The 25,106-nt window shown below is 37.0% G+C and overlaps 1 protein-coding gene across 1 annotated transcript in view; it reads left to right on the top strand.

The window, feature by feature from the left end:
• The first annotated feature begins 1,806 nt into the window (after window positions 1-1,806).
• STUB1 (STIP1 homology and U-box containing protein 1) overlaps window positions 1,807-25,106 on the top strand; it is a 45,903-nt gene continuing 22,603 nt past the window's right edge. Inside the window, exons 1-2 of the mRNA XM_089086671.1 lie at window positions 1,807-2,039; window positions 15,590-15,788. Coding sequence (XP_088942797.1) covers window positions 1,896-2,039; window positions 15,590-15,788 — 343 coding nt within the window. The 5' untranslated portion in view covers window positions 1,807-1,895. The remainder of the gene's footprint in view (window positions 2,040-15,589; window positions 15,789-25,106) is intronic.

Below are 25,106 nucleotides of genomic sequence, written 5' to 3'. Positions count from 1 at the left end.
TTTTTTAATTAATCCAGCCTAACAAGTGGATGCTTATATTTTTTTCTTAAAAATGGGAAAAACTATAAATTGCTTTCACGCGACAAAATTAACTAGTCGTCTCTGACGAATCGTCTCTTACTAGTCTTAAAATCTCAACTAGTCGTCTCTATGACAAAAAAATCAATAGGAGAATAAACAATTGACTCATTCTGAAGATGTGCACTACATAACTAAATCCCAAGCCATCTTTTGTCGGAAAATAGAAGTAAATACCATTTAAGACTCTTTCCACATCAAAGACTTCTTAGTTGATCTTTTGGGAGAAGTCGTTTGCGCTGAGACAACTTAACAAGATAAATTATAAAAAAGTTTAGTGTGACAAAACTCATAAAGGCAAGCTTTGGATTTAAACCCGAGGGCTCTGAGATAAGAAACTTTCACTGGGAGGATTTAAAAACAAATTTTGTAAAGATTAAAACGGTAATCCTCATAATTTGTGGCTTGGCCTATGCTCTTTTGTTTTTAGTTTACAGAGGGTTCTTATTAACTAAGATTCTTCTATGGAACCGGTTCAGTAAGGTTTCAAATAATAATAATGATATAATATTAGCCTCTGTACATAACAGAAACACACTAAGAGGAGTGTGAACAAAAAGGAAAACGAAAAGAACACTGATAAAAATTACACACAAATACTGACAACTTAACTTCTAACTTCAGTTCATCCAAGTTTTGAGAAATCTCAAAGAACACCGTACTGTCCGAAAATATAAATATTGCATTTTAAGATACCGATAAAATGTTTGCAGAACCAAAAGAACAACGATCGGATTGGCTTCTTTATCAAAGGCGGAGAAAAGTTTCCAAAAAGTTTCCCAGAACTTTCAACTAAGCTCAATAAAATGGCTATCTCAAATTTTGATTGGATGTGTTTGGGGAAGTTTCCAAAAAGGTGTCAAAACAAAACATGTGGCGCAAAAAAAGCGTTTCTTGTATAATTATACAAGTAAACTGCATCATCAGTCTGGGTTGGGATTTGAATGAGTCCTTTTTGAAGTTTTTACGACAATACTTTCTATAAAAACATTATGTGCCCCCGGGGCAAAACTTACAACCTTAGCCTTGAGGGCTGTGGGGGGGGGTGTCATCCTCCAAGACCTAATTCCCAGAACTTTCAACTAAGCTAAATAAAATGGCTATCTAAAAAATTTTATTGGATGTGTTTGGGGAAGTTTCCAAAAAGGTGTCAAGACAAAACATGTGGTGCAAAAAAGCGTTATATAGCCGCGTTATAATTGTGCAAAATGGTTCCTGATTAGGGATTTATTTTTATATAACCAAGTATAAACCTATTTCTATCGTTTCGTCAAGTAGTTTACTTGACGAAAGGGGGGGGGCAAAATAGGCTGATCCAAAAAAAATTATTAGGGGGGGACGCAAAATAGGTTAATCCGATAAACTTGCAGTAGGAGCATGTTTAATTAACGCAAACTTGAGTTAATTAGCTAAATTACACCACTTTAGACTATGCTAGGGGCCCCCCCTCTGGATCAGCCACTGCTTTACGCCATTATCTTCCCCAACTCTTGACATATGGTCATCCCTGTTTCTAATTTTTGATTACCTATTGTAAAAAAACTGTACTTTAATAATTATTAAAATACATTCATTTTTTCTTTTTTTAAAACAGTGACCGAAATAATAATAGAAAAGCAACACAATCATTCATTTGGCAGTCAAGGATTTTTTCTCCCTTATTGAATTTTAGAATTTTATTTACACATTCTCCTTCGTTTCCTATAAAAATAAACTTCCAGAAATGCACCAAAAAAGAAAATGTTTATTTTATTTATAATTGACAGTTTTCGCAAAATATTTGAACGAATCATGTCAAAACCCTGAAGCATAATATCATGAAAGAAAAGGGTCCCAAAAGTGAATCACCTAAAAGAAAAAATGTTAAAGATATGAGTGACAAGGACTTGAAAGAACAAGGGAACAGATATTTCCAGCAGAGAAAATATGAGGATGCTATTTCCTGCTACTCAAAGGCTATTGTAAGGAACTAGGCCTAGGCTATATCCCAGTTTTTCATTGCATTATGCCCTGTTTTTGTTTCAGTTCTCAGGAAAAAATGGCAGAGATAAGTTTTAGGTGGGGTAATTTTCTTTAATTTACAAATTTGTACATATCCTCATAGGCCAAATTTATCTAGGAAGAAAGTGAATACATCACTTTTTGCAGTTTAACATTGACTTATGATTAAAGTGAATATACTACTTGATGCCTCTTTTACGCTCTTTACAAATAAAATAAGCCTAATAACTTCTGTCACAAATTCAAATTTACCCACCCCCACCCCCTAATGTGCAAATATATACCCTGAGTTGTAGCCATAAAAAAAGTTATCAGTACTAGTTAACTTACAGGAACAGTGCCTCTTACTAGGATATCATATCCTGTTGTGGTACTCTCTAATCTTGGCTCAACATAGCCTAGTGCACCTTATGCACAAAGTCATAGCCTAACACTTTTGTATGTTATTTATTATGAATAAACACTTCTTTCTGTAGATGCTTGTCAAGATGGTTTTTGAAGCTGTTTAGAGTTGGTGCTGAAACTACTTCTTTGGGTGACAAGTTTCAGTCTTTAACTGCTCTAACTGACCAGAAAGAAGATCTCTGTCTAGTTGATGCTGTTTGTTTCTGGATTTTTTCAGAATTACCCCTAGTATAGACATTAGTCTGACTACAGAAGAATTTGCTTTGTTCTATCTAGGTCCTTTCTTGATTTGTAAATCTGGATCAGGTACCCTCTTTTTCTTCTATAGTTTAGGCTTGGCTGCTTCATTTGTTTCAGGCACTCTTCATATGGCATTTCTTTTAGTCCAGGGAGTTGTTTGGAGGCATGTCTCTGCACCTTCTTGATTTTGATAGTATTGCCAATGTACAAGGGACCCCAGACTATGTTTCCATACTCAATGGTTGGTTGCACAGGGGCTTTGTAGAGTCTGGTGAAGGTTTTAGTGTCTAAATACCAGATTATACCAACCAGCCTGCTTGCCTTATTTGCAAAGAGATCTGTGTGTTGGTGGAATTTCAGCCCTGAGTCTATAAAGATCCCCAAGTCTCTTTCACAATCAGAGTTGTGATGTGACTAAGACAGTGTTTGGTTTTGATAATGTAAGGTTGTCATCAATGTCATGGATAGATGGCTCTTGTGCCGTTGAGGCTGCAAGTCATTCTATCCTAGTTTAACTTGTTCAGTGCCTTGAAATACTCCTCCCTTTGCAATGAAAGTGGTATTAATCAAAACTGTATTAATAGTGCTATTCTTTGTGACTGAGGCTGCTGCTGAAAACTGGATTGATCAATGCAAAAAAGGTACTTTCATTTCTTTTGCTGTTTTGGCGCCATCTGTCATAGCCACACTTGTCACACTGAGAATTTATAAAAATATAGATGACGTTCCCTTTGTTTGCAAGCGAACAAAAAGAGGATGCAGAGGTGGCAGAAAGAAATTTAAGATTGACATGTTAGTCACCTACAGATGATTGGCCAGCCAAAAGTCTAAGGGTGAGAGTTGTTTAGTCTCAATCCTGCGAGTGAGCCTACTGCCCCAGCTGATTCCTGACAACAATGCTCCTACCAATGATTTTGGGTCTGATTGTCCTCCAGTATTATTGCTGCAGGTTCTCTCTTATAAACACCAACTTCCAAACTTACTTCTGAGCAACATCCACTCACTAACAAATAAAGTAGATGAGTTAGATGTCATTCTACATGAGAATAACATCCATATCGCTGCAATTACTGAAACATGGCAGCTCAATTAAACAAGTGGAAGGTCGGCTGGTTACAAGGTTTTCTTGAACACTAGAACAGACAGGATTGGCAGAGGTGTTGCCCTGTATGTATGCAATGATATCCCCTGCAAATATTTAGATAACTTCAATGACCCTAACCATGAAGCAATCTGGGCATTATGCAAGCCAAAACATTTACCACGAGATGTCTCTTGCATCATTATTGCAAGTATCTACTATCCTGAAAGTGCCAAGAACAGAGAGCTGTTGGTATCCTACCGTCAGTCTATATTAGACACATTACATCAGCAGTATAGCTGCCTGGGCTTCATAATAGCTGGTGACTTCAACCAAACAAAGAAACAATGGCTTGCTAATACTCTGGGTATGTCACAAGTGGTCAAGATACCCACCCATGTGACCAGGAGCACCCTTGACCTTATTCTTACAAACCTTGCTCCATATTACAAAGATGTGTCTTCAAATGGGCCATTGGGCAAATCGGACCATCACACTCTGCTGATGAAGGCAAAAAGTGAAATCAGGAAGCTTAAGAAAATAAAAGTACTCCAGAGACCTATTACAAAGTCTGCTATTAATACGTATGGAATGTGGGTTGGTACTCACTGCTTCAGCAAAGTATACAATGAAAGCGATGTCAACAGGAAAGCAGAAATATTTCAGTCCCTACTCTATGACAAATACTTAGAAGTTTTCCCGGAAAAGCAATTTGTCATGAGCAAATCTGACAAGCCCTGGATCACTCCAAAAATAAAACAGCTGATTCGCAAAAAAAAACACTGTAAGGCAGTCAAGTGGTGATGCAACGTTGTTATGATTATTAAGAAACAAAATCGTTAGCCTTTGTCGCGAGGCAAGAAAGTCCTTTGGAAAATCCCTTTCAGACCCTGAAATAAAAAAGGATCCCTGTAAATGGCACCATCTAGTAAGGCAGATTGCTGGAAAAACAGTATCATCCAGTATCTGTATTCTGAATGATGATGGGTCACTTGTGAGTGCAAATGATGTCAACAATTACTTCACTGACATTTGTACATCCTGCCCCAACTAACACTGAAATAGAGAATCTACTGTCAATATGCCCTGACAAAGGTGAAATCAAAATAGTTGAGTATCAAGTTTTCAAAGAGCTGAACAAGTTGAGTCCATCCAGTAGCTCTTTTCCTGAAGAGCTGCCTATAAGGTTAATACGAGAGTTCTCTCTCTTCCTGGCCAAGCCACTTGGACACATCATCAGAGAATGTTTTGCCCAGTCAACTTTCCCGTCATGCTGGAAATGTGCATTTGTGTGTGTTATACCAAAGATTAAAACACCCAAATCTTGCAATGAGTTATGACTGATATCAATCACATCTACCTTTGCAAAAGTCACCGAGTCATTCATCCTGCGTGAATTGCTCAAGCAAACGTGGGAAAACATAGACCATTACCAGTATGGCGGCCTCAAAGGTTGCAATACCTTGATATACCTCGTGCCCCTAGTTGACATTATCTTTAAGTGGCTTGACAAGGGCAGTACCTTCATCGACCTAGCTCTCGCCAATTTCAGGAAGGCATTTGACCTGATTTGTCATCTTATGGCAGCAAAAAAATGCAAGCAATGGGTGGACAGAAGCGGTCACTTGCATTAGTGATGAGCTTCTTTCAGGACAGAATGCAGTGTGTATTTCCATTGTTTGAAGGTGACTTGATCTCATACTGGTCTAAACTTACCTGTGGAGCCCCTCAGGGTACAAGACTTGCTGGTTTCATATTTATCTCCCTCATCAACTTCCTCCTTCAGAATTTCGAAGAGCAACTCAAATTCGTCGATGATTTATCATTTGTCCTCAAATACCTCGTGAGAGAAGGTGTAATTGAACGTCAGTTCAGCGAGACCCTTCTGACATCCTTCTCTGAGGACTGTGAATGTTACAAGCTGACACTGAATGCAGATAAATCAATGATCCTCAGGTTTTGCCCCTTAAAATGTGATCTGGAATTCCTGCAAGTCCCTTTCCCTGTTGTTTCATCTGCAAAAATCCTCAGAGTCACATTATCGATGGACTGCACATTCACTGAACACATGGAGAAGGTTATTAAGGCTGGCAATGCATCACTTCAGACCCTAGTCCTGATGTGCAGGTTTGGCTGCGACACTTAAACCCAAAAAAATGCCTATATTACGTATGTGAGACCTCTACTCAAATACGCCATTGCTGTCTGGGGACCTTTTGTCCAGAGCACCCACTACCTTTGCGATGACCTTGAATCTTTGCAGAAACGAGCTGTTAACATAATTGTTGGTAACAGAAGTGACGACTACAACAAACTCTTGCAAGAACTGAACCTTGAATCTCTCAGCAACAGGCAATTATCACTGATCATGTCCCTCGGCAAGTCACTGCTATCTTCGCCCCATCACAGACTGATCCTCCCACCCGATGCTCCTGTTAACCAAAGAACCAGGTCCCAGTCAAAGCTACAACCCCCGGTCTGCAGGACCAACCGCTACAAAAACATGTTTGTCCCCTTTTTTGTAGAAGCATACAACAAGACTTAGTGTTATTTGTATTCACGTGTTAGTGTTATTTGTATTTTTTTTCCGTATTGTTGTAAAGACGACATAAATTAGCCATGGCTACGCTGTTCGATCTTAATAAACCTATGTCTATGTCTATCTTTTTTGGTTTGGGTCCAATCCATAATGTCTTACACTTTTTAGCATTGAAGCTTAATCCTAGGCTCTCAAGATTCCTATTCAACATGTTAATATTGCTCTACAGGATGGTTACATCTTCTGGTTTTGCCACTGGCCTGAAAAGCTTTGTGTCATCTGCAAAGAGCTTGACGCGGCTGATGATACCCTCAGTTATGCTATTTATGTGGAGGATGAAGAGTAGTGGCCCTATTACGCTCCCCTGGACAATACTACTTGGTACACTAGCTTTTGATGACAATGTGTCTTCCACTTTAACAATCTGGCTATGGTCAAGTAGAAAGGAAGATATCCTCAAAATCATCTGCTCACTTATATTGAAGGTACAAAGTTGTGAGAGTAGAGTGCTATGGGGGACTTTGTCAAAGGCCTTTTCAAGGTCAAACAAAACCACCAGAATACTCATGCCACTTTCCAGGGCTGTTGTCCGCTCATCCAAAACTTCCAGGAGCTGGTTTGTGCAGTTGCTTCTTGGCATGAAGCCAAACTGTTCTGCACTAATCAGTTGGTTTTCATATACAAAATTCATAATCTCATCACTGACTAATTTTTTCCATAATCTTGAAGAGCTGGGAAGTTAGGCCTATTGGCCTGTAGTTGGAGGCACTGCATTTGTCCCCCTTCTTATGTGTGGGAACAACATTAGCTTGTTTTCATTTAGCTGAGACTATACCATGCTGTAGGGATGTATCAAACAGGTGAGTAAGTGGCTCTGCAAGTTCTTCAGCAGCAATCTTCAGCCACCTGGCTGCTATACCATCAGGCCTGGATGATTTGTTTGGATTCCATTTCCCTGAGTAGTTTGAGCACATCACCTTGCCCAACCTTGGTTTCCTCCATCTGGGGTCGATTTGTTGGACTTACAGGGTTGTCAGTAGTAGTGATGGCTGCTAAGGATTTGGTAGTGTATACTGAGCTAAAGAACTGGCTCAGTGCTTCTGCTTTTTCAGCTGGGGTGGTGGCTTTATTGCCATTTTCTTGCTTCATGTCAGGGATTCCAGTTCTACTTGTGAGCTTTTTGTTGACATGTTTCCAAAAAAAATTTGGGTTAGTTTTCCCATACTGGCAACATGCTGTTCCTGCTCCTTTTCAACTTTTCTGGATTCACTGCAGACTTTATTGCTAGCTTGTCAGTATGCTTTTTTGTTCTCCTTGCTCCTGAATTTTCTTAATTGCTTAAACTTCCCTTGTTTAATGTTATGTTTAATGTTGCTTCATATTGGGGTCTGATTTTGGTAGAATTTTGGGGACTGTTTTCTTGCTAGTGACTGAGCAGCAAGCAAATGCTGTTTTGATGATGTCAGTGACTAGTTGTAGCTGATTGTTCACATCATCTTCAAGCCTCATGCATTCCCAGTCTACACTTTGCATCATGCTCTTGTGCTTAGCTGCATCTAACCTGGTTATGGTCTTCTGTGTATATTTATTTGGCTTTGCTGAGTTTAGTCTAATCTCTGCTGATATGCTGCAGTGGTCAATCCTCCCCAGGGGTGCTGTGACTGCTATTTCAATAATTGTCTCAGGCTGGTTGGTTAGGAACAAATCAAGAATATTTTCTTTTTGGCCATCTCTGGAATGTGTTGGCTCTTGGATTAATTGGGACAGGTGGCACTCATTTAGCACATCTTTAAAGAGATGGGTGTCCACATCTGCAGCAGTCCATGTTAATTCTGGCAGATCAAAGTCACCCACAATGTACACTGCTTGTTCTGGAATTTCCGCTTGCCTGGTCAATTCTGCTCTTATTTCCTCAATGGCAAGTTATTATAAAGTGGTTAAAAACATATCACTAGTTAATAAACAAGTTGTTCAAGAGTAACATATTCCGAAAATACTAATTTATAGTAATTCAAACCTCATTTATTAGACAACTTGGTACTTGTGTATTATATCCCACACACAAAAGAAGTAAATTTTGGTTAATGCTAATGAAATAAAATAGAATGAAAATATCAAAGTTTAGCAACAAATTTGGGCTATATATATGCACATTAGGAGGGGGTGAGGGGTAAAGCACTGCATATATTAAATATGTAACCTAACCTAGGTACCTTTCCCTCCCCCCTAAATCCACAAAAACAACAGTTTAAATATTGTAAACACAATAAGAAATCACACTTTGCAATCCATTTATCCATTGCAAATACCTGTTTGACTGGTTTCCTGTAGTACTTCCTTGTACAGTCTATAGTGCTGTATAAGATATAATGCACAAGTACCAGCAACTCAAATATAAAACGTTTCAACCATTTCGTACCATTTCAAGCTTTTCAAATACCATCAACAAAAATAGCACTAAATTTTGCTATTTAAATCTTTACTGTTGACAATTCATGGTATATTCCAATTCAGGGTATATATTTGCACATTAGGGGGGTGGGTGTGGATAAATTTGAATTTGCAATTAAATTGATTTTTATATTTGTAAAGAGCATAAAAAGGCATCAAGTGGTATGTTCAATTTATTCATAAGTCAATAATATGAACTGCAAAAAATTTACCCTTTTTGCCTTTTTTTGGTCAAGGTCTAGAATAGGGTCTATTGAAAAGGGAATATGTTAATAAACAAATTTGTACTTTATAGTATACATAATAATTGTAGCACATGCATTATGACTACAGCTACACTATACTTGAATCCCAACCTCCTCTAATGTGCAAATGTGTAGCCCAAGTTATATATTTCCCATGCATTCTGCCAAAGCTTATCTTTTCTGTTTCAACCCATATACCCATAAATTGAATCATTTATGACAAAATAAGAACAAGAAAAACAAGAGAGACACATTGGTGTATGTGTTGGAAATATATGATTTGGGCTATATATTTGCACATTAGATTGGTCAGGGTAAAGTATAGTAGAGCTGTAGTCAAAATGTACTATCTACAATTGTTCTGCATATTAGCCTATGCAGTATGAATTGAATTCCTAACATGTTCTCTTCTCAATAGCCCCTACTCTAGACCTCTAGCCCTTTTATTGCACTCTTTTCAAATTCAGTAATCACCTCTGAAGAAAATTTTAATTTGAGCTCTTCAGCCTTAAAGGGGATCAAAACAGCTTATTATACCTAATGGCAACATTATAGAGTTATGGCTCTTCCAAAAAAAAATATTATAGACAAAATTAGTGTTAACCTACCATTTGATTCCTTATTTTAGCCTATGCTCTTTACAAACATATGCCTTAAGCCATAAGGCCTGTTCTATTGAGAAAGCTTTTTTCCAGTTCTTCCTTCACTTTCTAATTTTGCAGATGTTTACTAGGGATTGATGTTACCTTTAGTTAAATGTAAAGAAATAGCATAGGCAAACTCTTCTTGTTTTATTAAGGAATGATTCTAGTTGAAGAATGATAAGAACTTACCTTAAATTGCAGTTTGAAGGCATCTAGCCTTTGGTTAAAAACATCAATGGATTCAGCAGTAACTGTTACATTAGGTATTTTTTCCAACTGCTGACAAATCATGATAACTAGAATTGATTGCAAATTCTAGATATTGTAGAATGCTTGACAAGTTTCAGGTGACATGTAGTCCATAAACTGGGTCCAAAAGTAGGGAATAATGCTGGGAGAGTATTATCCCTCAATAAATTGTAGACTAAAATGGCATCCCCTCTGTTTCTCCTGTAAACAAGTGTAGAGGGATTGAGCTTTGATAGTCTTACAGGGTAGGAAAGCTCCCACATGCCAAATATTGATTTAGTGACATGTCTCTGCACATCTTCAAGACCTTTTATGTCTTTCTTTAAAATACAGGGAGACAAGAGACATTTCAACTTTAAGCTCAGGATGCACAAGTCTCTTATATAAAACACTGATGACTTTAGAGGAATGAGTGGAAATAGTATGCTCAATTAGTTCCATGGTTGAACTAGCCCCAGCAGTAGATCTCTTAGCATGAGTGCTGAATTTTAGTTTATTGTCAATAGTGACACCAATATCCTGCTCATTATTGACAGAGGAGAGTGGGTGGCCTAGGAATAAAATAAGAGCAGCAAGGATTCAGTTTGCCAAAGTAAATGATATGGCACTTGGCAATATTGAATTCAAGAAGCCAGACCTCAGCCCATTGACCCAGCAGTTAAAGATTATTTTGTAACAGGACAAAGCTGAGAAGCTTCAGGAAGCTCCAAGAAGCTTCAGGCTGTCGCATAAAGAGTTGATTTGCTGCTGATAATGGAAGGAGCATCATTGATGAAGATATTAAATAGTGTAAGACCCAAAACACTTCCTTGAGGAACTCCACTCAGAACATATGTAGAGGAAGAAAGAATGATTACCAGAATCATCAAATAACTGAACACACTGAGATCACAAATAAAGAAAATCAAAGATCCAGAGCAGGGATTTCTCTTCATTGACTGCATGTAGTTTAGTTGCAAGTTGCTTGTGACACACTTTATCAAAAGCTTTAGAAAAGTCAAGCAGAATCATGTCAGCACTCAGCAGGCACCCCCATATCAAGCAACCTGGTGATGTTATCATACAATTCAAGGAGTTTGGTGTCAACAGATCTTCCTAAATGAAAACCATGTTTTGAACTGTGTAAAACATTATTTGCTTCAAGGTGTTTGACAACTACATAATTGATTATTCTTTCAAGAACTTGTAACAACTGCAGATATTATGCCAATGGGTCAATAATTTTCAGCAAGGTCCTTTCTACATTTTTTAAATATAGGAATGATATGTGCGGTTTTCGAATCCAGAGGTAGTCTGGAAAGATTTAACAATAACTTGAACAGCTGGGAAAAAGGTTGACACAAAACTGTATGACATTCATGTATGTTACATGGGTGAATGCCATCTGGACCAGCAGATTTATTCAGCTTGAGGGATGTAAGTTGTTTTAGAACCAGTGTGTCAGTAGTCAGAATTGATTCCATTTTATTTGATATATCATATAAAGGAGGTGTGGGATAAACAATACTGGAATTGGAGGAAAAAACAGATGAGAAATATTGGTTGAAACTTTCAACTTTTAGCTCAGGATCAGCAACTGATTGACTATTGTGCAGGATGTCTGGGACTGTGCATCTGCTGCTACATTTTTGAGTGGCATAATGCCAGAAATATTTAGGGTTATCCAACTCCTTTATTTGGTTGGTTGTTTGATTACAGAAAGATTTGATAATTTTCTGTGGTCTTATTTTTTCTATAGCAATTCTATGCTTGATGTTTTTTGTTGATTAGCTTACTTACTTTGGAAGTTAAAAAAGGTAAAGTTTTTGCCTGAAAATTTCTGGTGTAAGACTTTTCAATATTCAGAATTTCCATTTTTACATTTGACCAACTCTCATCAATATCATCAGTAATAAGCTTTTCCAGTTGCAAGTTTTTCAGAGTCTAGTTTATAGTTTACATATTTTTGTTGCTTAGAAGAAGGTTGTTTGGTAGGCTGACAAAACTCAGAAATAATTACTACATGGTTGCTCTTACCAACAGGTGTGGCTATTACATTCTTAATAAGAAGGTCAAGGTTACTTTGAGTAACCAGATCAAGAGTGTTGGAGACTTGACCTTCCCTGAAACAAGTTGGTTGTGATATTGTTTGACAGAGGGAATTATCAGAGAGGGCAGACAAAAAAGGAGAATCTCTATTACAAAAAAAAGATCCATCAGTCCATTGGATTTCAGGAAGGTTAAAGTCACCCAAAAAGACAAGATCATAGCTGGCAAAATTGGACATCACATGAGATAACATGGCAGCCAAATTAGGTTCAGAGTCCAAAACACAGTGAACACTGGGGCTTCTATAAACAACTCCAACTACAATTGAGATTGTTTGATTGTTTGTTTTTATCCACACAGATTCAATTCAATCAGTAGTTAAAGAATTAAAATGAATGAGACTTACCTTTAGTCCATCTCTTACACATAAGCACACTCCTCTGTGGCAAAGTAAGGAATTCAGATTAGAAAAGAATTGGTAACCATTGTTTGTGATTTTGTCAGGAGATAAGACTGACGAGGTGTTTTTGGTGAAACTTCTGTAATTGCTTCAATATCTACTTCTTCTGATATCATACAAAAGGAAAGTTCAGAGAGCTTATTAGGGAGGCTATCAGCATTAGAGCTAAGGAACCTCATTCCTTGTTAGGTAGGAATCTGAGAGGATGCAGGACTGGTAAAGTTGTTGGATACAGCATTATGATATCACAAAGAAGAAACAGCAGGTGAGCAAGTTGTTGCAGAATAAAGAAGAGAAATGTCAGCATCAGACAAGGTAACATTATTGTGAACACTACTAGACAGTTGAGGGACAAAATTTGGTAATGCAAGTCCATAAACATTTAAACAACTAACAGGGGTAGAAGGAGGAACATACATTAGTGGGACCTTGGAGCAGTCAGGGGGGTTGCTCCAACTAGCAAGTTTTTTTTAATGATGGCACCCTTATGAATTATCAAATCTGCCTCTCTATTAGCTTTTCTGTGTTTCAGCTCCTCAACTAGAGTCTGTGCTTTATTTGATCTTCCTTTGGACTATCACCATAGAAACTGATTGGTCTTTTTGTTTCAAAAAATGTCTGTATTATTTTCTTTCTAAATTCAGTTGATGGTACTGAGGAAAGGATAGGAGGGGGGCAGCTAACAGAGGGTTTCTGGCTATTTGAAAGTCTTTTTACTTTGGCTGGGGGGTACCAGTGTCAACTCCATAAGTGTGTAACAGATAATTATACAAGAAAACTGCATCATCAGTCTGGGTGGGGATTTGAATGAGTCCTTTTTGAAATTTTTACAACAATGCTTTCTATAAAAACATTATGTTCCCCTGGGGCAAAATTTACAACCTTAGCCTTGAGGATTGTGGGGGGGGGTGTCATCCTCCAAGACCTAATTCCCAGAACTTTCAACTAAGCTCAATAAAATGGCTATCTCAAAATTTTGATTGGATGTGTTTGGGGAAATGGTACATGCAAGAGTGGGGTTAGTTACCCTCCAATCACTTTCGACTATTGAAAAGGGCACTAGCCTTTTCAATTTCCAATTGGATGAGCTCCTTTTGAAGTTTCTACAACAACGATATCTAAACATGATGTTCCCCCTGGGCATAACTTACAACCTTTGCCATGGGGACTCTTGGGGGTTTGTCATCCTCAAATACATAATTTCTAGCCTTCTCAACTATGTTGAACAAAATGGCTATCTCAAAACTTTGATTGGATCTGTTTGGGGAAAGGGTGGGCGTGAGAGGGGGGTTAGTTGTCCTTCAATCACTTTCGACTATTACAAAGGGCACTAGCCCTTTGAATTTCCAATCAAATGGGCCCTTTTTGAAGTTTCTACAACATCACTTTCTATAAAAACATTATATGCCCCCAGGGCATAACTTAAAACCATTGCCCTGAGGGCTGTGGGGGGGGGGGTCGTCATCCACAAAGACCTTGTTTTCCAAAATTTTCAAACAAAAACTTTGATTGGATGTATTTGGGGGAAAGGTGGGCATGAGAGGGAGGTTAGTTGCCCTTACATCTCTTTTGACTATTAAAAAGGGCACTGGCCCTTCAATTTCCAATTGAATGAGCTCCTTTTGAAGTTTCCACAACAACGCTATCTATACAAACCTGATATGCCCCCTGGGCATAACTTACAACCTTTGCCATGGGGACTCTTGGGTGTTTGTCATCCTCAAATACATAATTTCTAGACTTCTCAACTATGTTGAACAAAATGGCTATCTAAAAACTTTGATTGGATGTGTTTGGGGAAAAGATGGGCATGAGAGGGGGATTAGTTGCCCTTAAATCACTTTTGACTATTAAAAAGGGCACTAGCCTTTTGAATTTCCAATCAAATGAGTTCCTTTTTAAGTTTCTATGACAAAGCTTTCAATAAAACTCTATATGCCCCCAGGGCATAACTTATAACCCTAGCTTTGAAGACTGTGGGGGGAGTGCCTGCTTGAAGACATAATGTCTGGAACTTTCAACTGCGTTAAACACAATGGCTATATCAAAATTTTGATTGGGTGTGTTTGGGGAAATATTGGGCTTGGAAGGGGTGTTAGCTGCCTTCCAATCACTGTTGACTATTAAAAAGGGCACTAGCCATTTCAATTTCCAATCGAATGAGCACTTTTTGAAGTTTCTACGACAATGCTTTCTATAAAAACCTTATATGCCCCCAGGGCATAACTTACAACCTTAGCCCTGAGGGCTGGGAGGGGGATTGTCATCCTCAAAGACCTAATTTCCAGAACTTTCAACTACGTTGAACAAAATGGCTATCTCAAACTTTTGATTGTTTGAGATAGCCTCAAATCAAAATTTTGAGTTGAAAATCAACTATGTTGAACAAAATGGCTATCTCAAAATTTTGATTGGATGTGTTTGGGGAAATGGTGGGCATGGAAAAGGTGTTACTTGCCTTCCAATCACTGTTGACTATTAAAAAGGGCACTAACCATTCCAATTTCCAATCGAATGAGCCCTTTTCGAAGTTTCTACAACAACTCCTTTAATATGAAGTGCCCTGGTATGGAAAAAAATAATACATTGTGCCAACATTGTTCTTTACTTAGGCAGTGCTATTGCGCTGCCTATAATACTTTTTCTGTTGCAGGAGGATGGCCTAAAGGAGGACTCAAGTATTGCCTTATGGGTGTGAAATTCTCTGTTTTAATGTATAAATACTACAGGTTGACCAAACATACTTTTTTTTTTAAGTCATAGGCAAAGAATAACCTTTCCCACCTTATTTCATAAATCGAGCACTTTCTAACTTGAAGCTTGAGAGGCGGATTGCAGTAAGTCAGTACTGCAGACAAGCACTAGAATTAAATTTTGACATTTTAGCCCCCCCCCCCTGATAAATCGTTTGAATCATTAGCTTAATTATGGGGGTTTAGGGGTTGGCTAGTATATACCGGGTTTGGTGGGAATGTTGCATCCATCAAATTCATCAAGCATTACATTTATAGATATCAAATTTCACTTTTCTTGAGGGAAGGGGGGGGATTTCTGGCTAGAATTTTTTCTCTTTTCAAGTATTATTTCATCAGTGTAAAGTTTTTCTTTTTCTTAATGTGTAGGTGCTTCAAGTCAAATAACCTTATTTTTATTTTATTAATGTTTTAGGCAAAGAATAACCAGTTTCCACCTTATTTCACAAATCGAGCGCTTTGTAACTTGAAACTTGGGAAGTGGATTGCAGCAAGTCAAGACTGCAGGCAGGCACTGGAATTAGATTCACTCTTTGTTAAGGGTCATGTGTTTCTAGGTCAGGCCCTTATGGAACTTGAACAATTTGATGAAGCTATCAATCATTTTCAAACTGGTAAGTCACTCATTTGAGCTTTTCAGAACAGATGAAATAACTTCACTTTTATATTTTTCCATTGTCATAGCACTTGGTAATCTTTAATGTATATAAAGAAAAGCATCTGAGATAATACCCTGTTATTTAATTAATATCAAAAGCCGAAATAAATTTTGGCTTTTGAATGGTATGAATTTCTACCTGAATTATTGTTTTTTTTAAAAGCAGTCCCAGGTCAAATAAAAATACTTGCTCATTCTTGGTTACTTAAAAATGAAAAAAATATGAACATTAAGCAAAGTGAATCTTGCAATCACTTTGCTACCATATATGTGGATAAGCTATGTAAGCAAAAAAAATCAATAGATAGAAAAACAGCAGAACTTTGAAAACGAAATATACTTTAAAAGAAAATATAAAATAAAACAAAATGTAAATATAAATTAAGTGGAATAATGTAAAATATCAATAAAGTTAGTATAATTTTTCATATGTTTGTTAAATTAAGAGAAAATTACCAGTTATTCATTCTTCTTAAAAATTAATGGTGGTTTCAATTTCTAATTGGGACTTGTTAAAGGTCGTACAAAATTGTACAAAAATTGCTTGTACAAAAGCTTAGTTTTAAAAGTTTATTTGTGCGAGATAAGATAAGAAACTTGTTAAGAAAAAAAGGCTATAGCAATAAAGGAATGTCTAATTTGCGCTTTTTAGTATATATAAAGGAAAAGAAAAAAAGTGATTGTCACCAACCAAACACTGTTGCTAATGTAATAAACACTAAATAAAACCCTAAAATATTAGAATACACAAAAATAAAATCATTTTCAACATAATAGCAATGACATAGTGACAATCGACATGTCCTTGTGCACTTTTATTTGATATTTAGATTTTGCATCCTCATCGTACAGAAAAGAAGGTCGTAGAAACTTGGGAAAGGGTTCATTCGATCATAAATCAACAGTTTTAGGGCTCAATTTATGGCACAGACCAAACAAAGGATAACCTTATGCCCTTTAAACGGCAGAAAGAACTCCGAAGCCATGGGATCTCACATCACATAGAATCTCATCAAGATAGCCATTTTGATCGAAACACTTAAAAAGTCCAAAGCATGGGTGTTTGGGGTGGTGATCTAATTCCAGAAGGGAAGGGCGGCCACAAAATTATGCACATAGTCCGTGTAAAACAGAGGCTTCATTGATAAATTTCTTGTGCTTTTTAACAGATGAATGGTACATATTCCACTGCGTTGAGCTCAGAAACACACAAAGATTTTCATTTGGTATGACTGGAGAGTCCAATGTGAGGCTATACCCGGCTTACGCCCAATCCCCATCCCCTTTGACTAACAGTGCATACGTTATATGTCTGATCTCCTGAGGCCACAGGGCAATACGCTCTGTCATCACCTTCTTTTGATCAATGGTGTGTCCACTCTGTCTCCAAACATTTTTGGCCAACAATGTATACGCTCCATCTCTGACACCCTTTGGTCACGGTACAAAAACTCCATCTCCAACTCTCTTTGGTCAACTAGGCTTGCGCTCTGTCTCTAACCCCCTTATTCAACCGTGTATGTGCTCCGTCTCTGATCGTTTTGATAAACGGTGCGTACGCTCCACCTCCAACGCCCTTTGGTCAACAGCGCTTACGAGCTGTTTATTATTCAAGGTAGTCGGGAACAAGGAAATCAGGTTAAGTTTGCATTGTTTATTTTGCAAAAATAATGATTTTGTTCTATAACACGGAAAGATTTACTGAAAATAGATTGCAAGATTTTCCATCCACAAAGAGAAAAAGTGCTTATTTTGGAAAGTCTAAAAACTACTCAGCGTCTTGACAATCTAATCAGATGGTGGAAAGCTTCCTGTATGGAGCATTCAGTGATTCAGTGATACCTTGAGTGATTCAATATCAACATGATTGAACATTCTTAGGCTTCATATTATTGAGCATTCTCTAGGGCGTAAAAATATAAAGCAACAATATTAGTACATATAATTATTACTCCGTCCAATATTGCTGGTAAATAATCAAAGTACTAAGCTGTATGAGGCCTAAACAGCTGCCCCTTCTTCTCTATCCCACTTTCCATAGCTTCACTCTCTATTATCTCCTGAAGTTGCCTCTAATATCCTTGTTTATTTCTGTTGCGTATATTCCTCTTCTTCTAATAGAATAGAATATGATTTATTGGCTAAAATAGCACAAAAGCTAGCATAAGCACGTCAGAATTACCATAACAAAACAAATGTTACGGGATAAACATAAAACAAAAAATTGAATCAATAATAAAACAGATGTCAAGGGAAAAGTTATATCAATTATTAAAATAGGAAACAAAATAGGGGACAAAAGAGTTTTTGTATCTCATGGTCAACATTTGGGGATACAGGTCCAGTTGGGTATTTGGAGCTCTAAGAGCATTGCGCCTTGTATTAGTAAGGGTTGGGGGATTTTCTTTAAAAGGAGGGAGAAAACGTCAATGATAGTCAGAACTAAGGCAATTGTGACCAAAGTTCATGGTAAGGATGTGACGTTGTGATTCCAATGTAATAAGTTCAAGTCTAGCCAAACCTTCATCGTATGTAGCATAGGCCGTCCCCAGTATAATTTTTATTGCTCTTTTTTGAGTACTTTTAATTTTAGAACATTGGTCTTTGGTCAACCCAGGGTGCCAGACAGGGCAAGTGTATTCCAGACAGGGTCTTATATAAGAACAGTAAATTATTTTAAGGTTTTGGATTGATATGGAGAAACGTTTGAGAAGAGAGAAAGATTTAAGGAGAAAACAACCTGACTTAAATAAGTGGGAAATGTGGGAATTCCATTTAAGGTCATTGTCCAACTGCACACCAAGCAGTTTAACAGTATTTAAATTTGGTATGCAAAGGTAATTATTGGTAGGGGGTATATTTATTAAAAAAGAGAATAACATGAAACTGCTTTTGGGTATGCTTAAGTTGAGTTTAACAGTGTCCAGATCATTTTTTAAATTGTTAATTAGTGAATCGAGTGTATAATTCAAAGTATTAGATGTTTGACAAAGGTTCAGCAATGTCAAATCATCCGCAAATTTAAAAGTGTTGTCAAAACTTGGTAAAAAATTATTAAAAACTATTAAAAAAGCTAAGGGACCTAACATAGTCCCTTGAGGTGCTCCACAGGAAATCGAGGAAAAATCTGATGAATCCCCGTTAGGGAGGACTAAACATTGCTCACGGCCTGACAAAAATCTAGCTAACATACGTAAAACAAAATCTCTTGCCCCTAAAGCCCTTGCATTATCTATAAATGTCTGATGATCCAAATTGTCGAAGGCTTTGCTAATATCAGCAAAAACAGCCTCAACGTATGAACTATTCAACCCAAGATGCTTGAAAATAGTATCAAGTATATAAATTAAGCAATGCGTGGTGCTATGATTCGGCCTAAAGCCAAACTGATTTGGGTTGATTTTAGCATGAATATCGTAAAAAAGGAAACGGTAAATAAAACTTTCAAAGATTTTAGAGAAAATGGGGGTTTTTGATATTGGTCTTAAGTTAGAGGGAACTTTTAGGGGCTTAGTTTTTGATATAGGAGATATAATAGCTCGTTTAAAACAAACTGGGAAAATACCATCTACAAAACATTGGTTAAAAATAGCAGGTAGAGGTACACTTAAATACTGGGCACATTCCACAATCAATTTAGTAGGGATATCACCTGGGTATACTGACTTATTTGTATCAAGAGTTTCGAGTTTAAGTTGAGTCTGATGAATTCCAATCACAGGAATGTCATTCACTGCACTCTTGGCCGGCATATGCTGGAGTGGTGGGTAAATTTGACAAATTGAAGCAAAATGATCATTTATGACATCCGCACCCACTGGGTCACCATTGCTGTCCAGTAAGAAAAATTTTGAAGAGACCTTTCCCATGAGATCTTGGACACTTTTGTGGAATTTCTTAGGGTCCGAATACAATAATTATTGAGCACGTGCGCACCATGCTCCGTTCTTGCTTTACGGATTTCGCTAACAACGATGTTTCTAAGCTTTCGAGATTCTTGGAAAAATCCTTCCTTAAAGAGTTTATCTCGTTCATTTATTAGGTACAAAATTTTTTATTTATCCACGGGTTCCAGTTAGATTTGCGAGTAACATTTTTCACTGGAAAGGTGTCACAATATAACTGGAAAAGTTCCGCTGAAAACTTAGAAGCCATTTCATTACCACTGGTAAGACATAGGATATTGGCCCAAGATTTGGAACTAAGTTTTAATTTGAAATGGGCAACCTTCTCGTCAGTAATGGGTCTATAAGAGTAACTGATAAATTGCTTAGGGGGAAAGGAAGATAAGGGGGTCCAAAAGATGCATAGATGGTCACTTGCTCCTAATGGAGGGGCCACTTTGGGGACACAGTAGTAATCTTCAATGTTGGTAAAAATTAAGTCTAGGGTTTTATCACCGCGAGTAGGCGACTTGACCACTTGATCAAGGCTAAGAGCAGAGCTAAGCCACTTTTGGTTTAGCTCATTAAAATCACCACATAATGTAATTGCAGCATAAGGATACTTGCAGCAAATTCTGTCAGTATAAAGTTGCAGATATGCCGTCAGCTCCTTCTTAAATCCACTACGCGGAGGGTAATAAATAATACAAAAAATCATGCAAGATACTTCTTTTGGGAGGTTTTCGGGCCTGGTCAAAAGCAATATAAATTTGTTTTTGGTTTTTTTAAATATTTCGTAAAATCAAATAACCCTATTCGGAAGGGCGGACTGGCAAAAAAAAGCTACTTCCCCATCATGAGATAGAGGGATACCATTTTTGTCTAACCTAGGTTTAAAATGGGAACCATAACTTGTAATCGATCAAAGTTCTTCAGTTGCAGACCATGTTTCAGTAAGGCAAGCAATATCTATCTGGTTTTTATCAAGATTAATTTGAAATTCCTTCATTTTATTTACCAGTGACCTTACATTTGCTAGAAGGATTCTGGGAAAGGTGTAGGAGGAGCAGCTATGTATCAAACCAGGGTTTCTTGATTTGTTATTGTAGACTTGTTGTAAGTTCTTGGGTTCATTTGATGTAAATAACGGGACTGAGGAGATGGACTGATTTGGCAATTTAAATGGGAGGGAGCTGGAACGTAACATGGAGGTCTTCTGATTGGGTTTGTTCAGTGCTTTTGATAATTCGGATTTCTGTTGCTTTTGAGGGCTGGTGGGAACAGTGGGCTGGTGTGGCGAACTTCGTTTTTTGGCTGCTCAATATTCATAGTGATAATACACGGGAGAGAGTTTGACAGTTGATTATAACTCTTTCCGTTATTATTAAAAAGTTTTTTGAATACACCATAGCCATGATTCAAATGAATTCGGTCACAACCAAAACAACAACCACTTCAAAACTTAAAACTATCTTTCTGGTGTAATAGTTGGCAGTTAGAGATTTTACTCTCACCCCAAAAATTAAAACTCTTGCAAACAAGTAGATATTTCCATTTTTTGCCTTTTTTGCAAATATCATTCCAGGCGAATTTGCATGCACCCTTATGTGCAGTCAGTTCATGACCGCTTATCTTGATTGACTTGACCTTTAGTTCGCATTCATTAGTATTCAACTTCATGTTTTCAAGGTCAGATGAAATCTTAATTATGTTATCTCCAAGATAACTGATTTTTTGAAAAATACTAGTTTGCCTCATCACTTCTTTGTTACTGGAAACAATTGCGTATTTATCCGGGTGGGATTTGTTAATGATAGTTTCCTGATTTTGCTCCTCATTAACATCAGACGACTTTGGAGGGATTTCATTTGGACGTGACTTAAGGTCCATGATTGCAGATATTTCCTTGCTTATTAATTCTAATTTATCTCTCATTGCTATAAGGGAAAGAAGTGATAAGTCCGATAGGGGATTAGAACAACAATTGTCACAAATAGTAGTTTCCGTCTGGCAGGAGGCATTAGATTTGTTGGCTTCGAGGTGGTCATTATTACTTGAAAGGTTTGGAGCTAGAGGGGGCGATCGAATTTCTATCACAATGTTTGCCAGGTCATTGCTCGATAGACGATGAGGGGGAGTAATTGGGAGATGCTGGGGTTGACTGGAACAAGTATCAGCAAAATTATCTTTTTTGGACTATCCTCGTTTAAACTATCCTTTTTCGCAGAACAATCTAGGCTTAGTCAACTTTTAGTCCATTGGAAACGTTCAATTCCAGCACATTGTTCGTGGAAGTATGATCCAAAGTCGTTGCATATCAAACAGTTTAAAGTTGCCCTGCAGCGGCATTCGGGGCATACCCTCCTAGTCATTCTTGGGGTTTAGGATAAAATGAAGTTTAGTTTCTAATTAAGTTCGAACATAATCCTTTTAATTCACACCTGTTCAAAAACTGGGATTTAATCCTTTTAAAGAATAAATATGTCTTAACAGGTCAGAGACTGAATAGCAACTGAGTTAATAAACAAGGATGTTTATTTCTATGTCTATCTTTAATGCGTATATTCCTCTTCTTCCAAGTCCTTTTTGACTGCGAACAAAACCCACGCATTGGTTACTCTACTCCTTATATCTTCAGTATACCCGCCTTCCTTGCTAATAATTTTACTTTGGAACATGCATCTAGAACGATTTTTGCTTTCCTTCACTTTTTTTTCTAAGTGTTGCTGTAACTTGTGTTTGTTTTTATGATGAAGTCAATATTTTCGACCTACAATCCTCATCTCCCTCCTCTTTCTCTCAACAAATGCGTTTTTATCCTAAAGAAAAAAGGGGTTCTGTAGGTAATTGCGTTAAAAAAAACCCTGAAAAATCCGCCCTTAGTGTGGAGAGGGGGGAGCCTGAAGTGTCCCCTTTTTACGTGCATGTGTTCCTGTTCAAGGAACGCGTGGACAAAGAGTCAACACCAATAATTGCTTGCGCCAACAGCTAGACACATCTTTGATCAATCATTCAAGGGAATCGGTATGTTCTGTCCAACGATTTTGTTATAAACGAGGTGTAGCTCTGCCCAATCCCTCTGTAATCCCTTGATCCAGGTATTGTGTCCGTAAAGTTACTACAAATAACTGGTAAGTGTCCGTAACTCTAAGCCAGTCACTAATCTGGCAGCAGTCGCGTTATTTCATACCACGAGTACCTGCAGCCAAAATTTCTCCATTTCTGAATCAGAGAAAGTAGGTTTCCGATCCTAATAAGAGGGTACTTGTTTTTATGAGTGGATCCTCAAGACAAGTGACTCTCCCTTCGTTCAAATTGATGTGATTTTTTTCAAAACGCAAAACGGTTCACTTATAGCGGATGCAGGGAAATCGGGAAAATGTTCCACAGAAACCGCCGTTGCCACAGCAACGTGGCAACGCCGTTGCCATAGCAAAAATGTTCACAGCAGCCGTTGAAACGCATAATATATTATGCAATATTTATACAGTATATGCATTGGAATAGGCTAAATTAAGTTAAATAAAGAAACTTATTAACAATTCTTATCTTCTATATTCGTTTCCCTGGAAATATCCCCCCCCCCAGGCCTTGAGGATTAAAATCTGGTATTAATAGAATCTGAACCTCATATTCTTTGTCAAATATTGAAGGAAACTTCTGATAGAAATGATTAGTTTCTCAGTTACTTGGAGCTTACGATTTTAAAAAGCTTTCAATTCAAAATAACAGGTGTGGTTTTCAACAGCTCAGTGGAAATATTTCAGCGCAGCCATTGTGACGCATGAACTTGCAGCAGAAAAAGGGAGGAAGTTTGACGAATCAGGCTAAAACGGCCGGTTTTACATAGAATCGTATCAGTGGGAACCCAGGCTATTTCTTATTATAGAAATTACAGTCATAGATTAATTTAGAAAATGATGAATTTTGATTAGGTCGGCCATGCGGCACACTCTTTGGCTACTTTATAATAAATTTACGTGATCTGCCCATTTTGTTGTTGTTGTGAATTTAACCCAAGAAAATCCTGTGCATCTGCCTGAGTATACATTATATTTATATAGTTATATATATTTATATATATGATATATATATATATATATATATATATATATATATATATATATATATATATATATATATATATATATATATATATATATATATATATATATATATATATATATATATATATATATATATATATATATATATATATATATATATATATTTATATATCTTTTGTTGTTGATTATGTATATATATATATATATATATATATATATATATATATATATATATATATATATATATCTATATACTGTTGGATTGGATATATGATATATATATATATATATATATATATATATATATATATATATATATATGTATGTATATATATCTGATGTATATATTTCTGAAGTTGCTGAAGGTGTATTAGGGAAGAAAGCTAGAACTGCAGCTAAGAATATTAGTAAAAAAGCTTTATGTTTAATAGAAAGGTGAAAGGACTTGTACAAGAATTATCTGAGTGATAGATCGCATGAAAACAAAAGAAATGTAAAGAAAGTGGAGAAAGTATTGAAATATGAACTAAGGAGCTGTGAAGTGGAGGCCATGGATAAAATTGCCGAGGATTTAGAAGATGCAGCTAGACGGCATAATAGTAAAATATTGTACTGGCACGTTAACAAATTGAGAGGTAGCAGTCAATCCGGACTTGTCCCAGTTAAAGATAGGAATGGGGTGGCAATTAGCGATAAGGAAAAAGCTAAAGCGAGATGGGCCGAACATTTTGAGAATTTGCTTAACCGAGATAGAGTTGCAGGAAAAATATAGAGGAAAATTAAAAAGTTTGTGATGCCTTGGATGTGAAGGAAGATTTATTTTGTGAGGAGGAATTAGCAACAGTACTAAAAGGATTAAAAAATAATAAGGCTCCAGATGCTGATAGGGTAGTAAATGAGTTTCTTAAATATGGCGGCTCTGAGGTTAGAAATAAGTTACTGAAGATTATGAATATGATTATTGAGAAAGGGGAAGTACCAAACGATTTTAGGAAAACCTTAATTAAGCCACTTTACAAGAAAGGTGATAAAAGTGAGTGTGGTAATTATTGAGGCATTAGTATGGTCCCTGTATGTAGCAAATCACTTAGTAATATGACACTTTTTAGACTGAGAGATGCAATAGAAAAAGTTTTAAGAGAAGAGCAGTGTGGTTTTAGAAAAGGTAGAGGATGTTTCGACCAAATTTTCACTCTTAGGTTAATAATTGAGAAGTGCCTAAGTTTTCAAACACCTTTGGTCCTCAGTTCTATAGATTATGAGCAAGCGTTCGATTCTGTTGATAGAGGAGCTTTAGTAAAGGATTTATCCTTGTATGGTATA

This window comes from Artemia sp. Qi Xiang Cuo, chromosome 3 (assembly GCF_049724085.1).
Source record: "Artemia sp. Qi Xiang Cuo chromosome 3, ASM4972408v1, whole genome shotgun sequence".
Lineage (NCBI taxonomy): Eukaryota > Metazoa > Arthropoda > Branchiopoda > Anostraca > Artemiidae > Artemia > Artemia sp. Qi Xiang Cuo.
The sequence above is the reverse complement of the archived record's forward strand: the minus strand, read 5'-3'. Positions and strand labels throughout refer to the sequence as shown.